At 53.7% G+C, this 2,576-nt stretch overlaps 1 protein-coding gene across 1 annotated transcript in view; it reads left to right on the top strand.

Moving 5' to 3' along the window:
- The first annotated feature begins 2,380 nt into the window (after positions 1 to 2,380).
- LOC102875951 (chromosome unknown open reading frame, human C22orf31) overlaps positions 2,381 to 2,576 on the top strand; it is a 21,825-nt gene continuing 21,629 nt past the window's right edge. The window contains exon 1 of the mRNA XM_006890524.1: positions 2,381 to 2,525. Within this exon, the coding sequence (XP_006890586.1) occupies positions 2,381 to 2,525 (145 nt within the window). The remainder of the gene's footprint in view (positions 2,526 to 2,576) is intronic.

The raw sequence follows: 2,576 nt of genomic DNA, 5'->3' as shown, positions 1-2,576 counted from the left end.
AGAAGGGACATTGATAGGGAATGAGCTAACTGTTTTCATAAAGTCAGCATTCAAAAATGCAAACCACCGGCAATTTAAATATTATAAAACGGTGCAGAATATAAGTATTGAAATAATTTTTTCCGTCCACAGAATTTTTGAGAAAATTATAGTATTGAAAATTATAAAATGGCGGGCTTGGCATGTCCTCAGAGTAAAACGTGTTTTTTATTGGAAAGGATTTTAAAAATTAGTGGGTAGGCTCTAGACAGGATGTGATCCTGAAGGCCATGTGGTATCTCCCTAAAACTCTTTCTGGAACTTGGGGGTGGCGGTGGAGAAAGTTAAAAAGACACCAATGCACCAACATTGTAGGAAACCAATCACTTCCCCAAATCATTTCACGGTGCAGTTCCTGGGTGGTGCAAAGGGTTAAGTATCCAGTCACTAGCTTACTAACGGTTGATGGTTTGAACCCACTCAGAGGGGCCCTGGAAGACAGGCCTGGCAATCAATTGGCTTCAAAAAACTGAAGTCATTCAACCATATGCCACCATGGGGTTGATAGGAGTTGGCATCAACTCAACAACCATCATCTTAGATCCGTAAATGAGAGCACCCCAAAAGTTGAGGTTCAAAAGAGCTGCCGAGTCCGTCCTTTCCTGGCAAAGCAAAGGTGTGCACAGAGAGGATGCCACGTCCTGGCTTAGTGTAAGGAGCTACTCTGCCAGCCCAAAGGCAAATGGTTCAAATCTATCAGTTGCTCCATGGTAGAAAGATGGGTAATTGCTTCTGATGTGATTTACTGCCTCAGAACACCAGCCAGAGGGTCAGTCACGAGTTAGGTCAGTACCTAACTCGTAGGCACCCAACAATAAGAACAGTATGGAGTTGGTGCACTTCCTGCCCTTTCCAGAGGGGAACCGGCTTATTTTCACTCATCGCTCTTTTTCTCTACCTTCTCTCTTGCACTCTCTGTAAAGGACATTAAATCCTGACCACACAGATGGCACAGTGGTGCTAAGGGGTTACTAGGTTACAGTTATGTTGACATATTCTGGCGCAGAATGTCCCACTCACTCCTCACACACAGCAAATAGTGGAAGTGTTCAAACTGTAAAAGGTCCCATAGAAGGCGGGCTGTCACTCAGAAACCACTCACTCTGCCTTAGTTGGGCAGCATTTCGAGATCCCCTCCTACCACTGATCTGAAGCCACACTCTCTGCCTTTTATAGGCACCAATCCGACTGGATGGACACTTACAGCATTAGAGGGGCAAATGAGGTGTTTAGCACTTGGTGAACCGTGCAGCACTATAAAAAGGATTATTAAAGGATGTTTATTGAGAGCCTTCCACTAGCGGGTGCGTTACCTTCAGTATGTCATTTCATCCTTACCGGTCGCTGGCAAGAGAGGCATTGAGAATCCTCTCTCCCCTTTACAGACCAGGAAACAGAAGGCATGGCCCAAGGTCACACAGTAAGTGACACCACCAAGTCCTAGTTTTTACACTAACCCAAGCTGCTGAGTACACACAGCAATTCTTGAGTATTCTTTCACCAGCAAAATTGCATCTTTCCAACAATCACAGTCTGCACCTTTGGGTGGAGAACACGGAGGCTGGTTTTCCTATGGTGAGAGGCTGGTAGTGAACTCGTCCCAATCCCTTATGCAAATGCCCAACCTTCAATACTTCAACAACCCGCAGGAGATTACTAGCTGGGGCAGATGACACCCTCAAGTCTACTCTTCAACTAGGAAAGGGTTCCCCTGCTAGGAGCGGTGTGGGTGGACACGAAGGGGAGTCCCAGGATCCATTCTGCACCTCATCACAGGAAGACCTGGCTTTGGACTGGACGTGACAGTCCATCCATCCAGTGACCCTGTTCAAAGTGTGTGTCCACCAGGGCTGGGGAGGGGGTGGGGGGAGGCTCAACACTGCGACCTCCTGGGATCAGTCTGGGAGAAATTCCCCCTCGTCCTCTCCGTTTCTCCAGGTCTCCTGGCCTTGCCACCCCCTGAGTCAGGGGAAGTTCAAGGCCGGCCGGGAGGGAAGGGAGGTGGCGTCCCCGCGATTGCAGGGCACGCGAGGCGGCGAGGCAGCGGTCAGCAGGGGGCCAGCCCACCGGGCAGCGGGGCGCCAGTCCTCCCGCCTCTCGCGCCCACGTTCGCACGCAGGGGGCGCTAGGGGGTCTCGGGGTCGGCCGGCCGGCGACGGCTGCGACGCGTGGGTGTCGTTGGGGCCCTCGGGGAAAAGGGGTGCCGCGGAGACCCGGACCCAGGGGTCGCTGCCGAGGGACTCGCGGGGGGCAGTCGTGCGGGGGGGAGAGGGGGCCGCCGCCGTGTCCGAGGGCATCGCTGGAGGGCTTCAGAGAGGGGTGCGGGGTTTTGAAGCCCCGGATGGTCGCGGAGGGGCCTGGGGGGGGTCCCCGGAGGAAGCTCGACGGGGAGCGTCCTGGCTCGAGGGGCATCACTGTGGGATTTGGGGGACAGGCCCGGGAGGCCCTGAGACTGGGGGTACGCGTCGCCCCTCGGCGAGTTCCTTGCCGGGGGGGCGTCGAGGGGTCGCTCACTCACCGGGTCCGGGCGCGGGCCG

The sequence above is a fragment of the Elephantulus edwardii genome, unplaced genomic scaffold (assembly GCF_000299155.1).
Source record: "Elephantulus edwardii isolate Elephantulus edwardi_28Jun2011 unplaced genomic scaffold, EleEdw1.0 scaffold00089, whole genome shotgun sequence".
In the NCBI taxonomy this organism is placed as follows: domain Eukaryota; kingdom Metazoa; phylum Chordata; class Mammalia; order Macroscelidea; family Macroscelididae; genus Elephantulus; species Elephantulus edwardii.
This window is presented reverse-complemented; position numbering and strand designations above follow the sequence as displayed.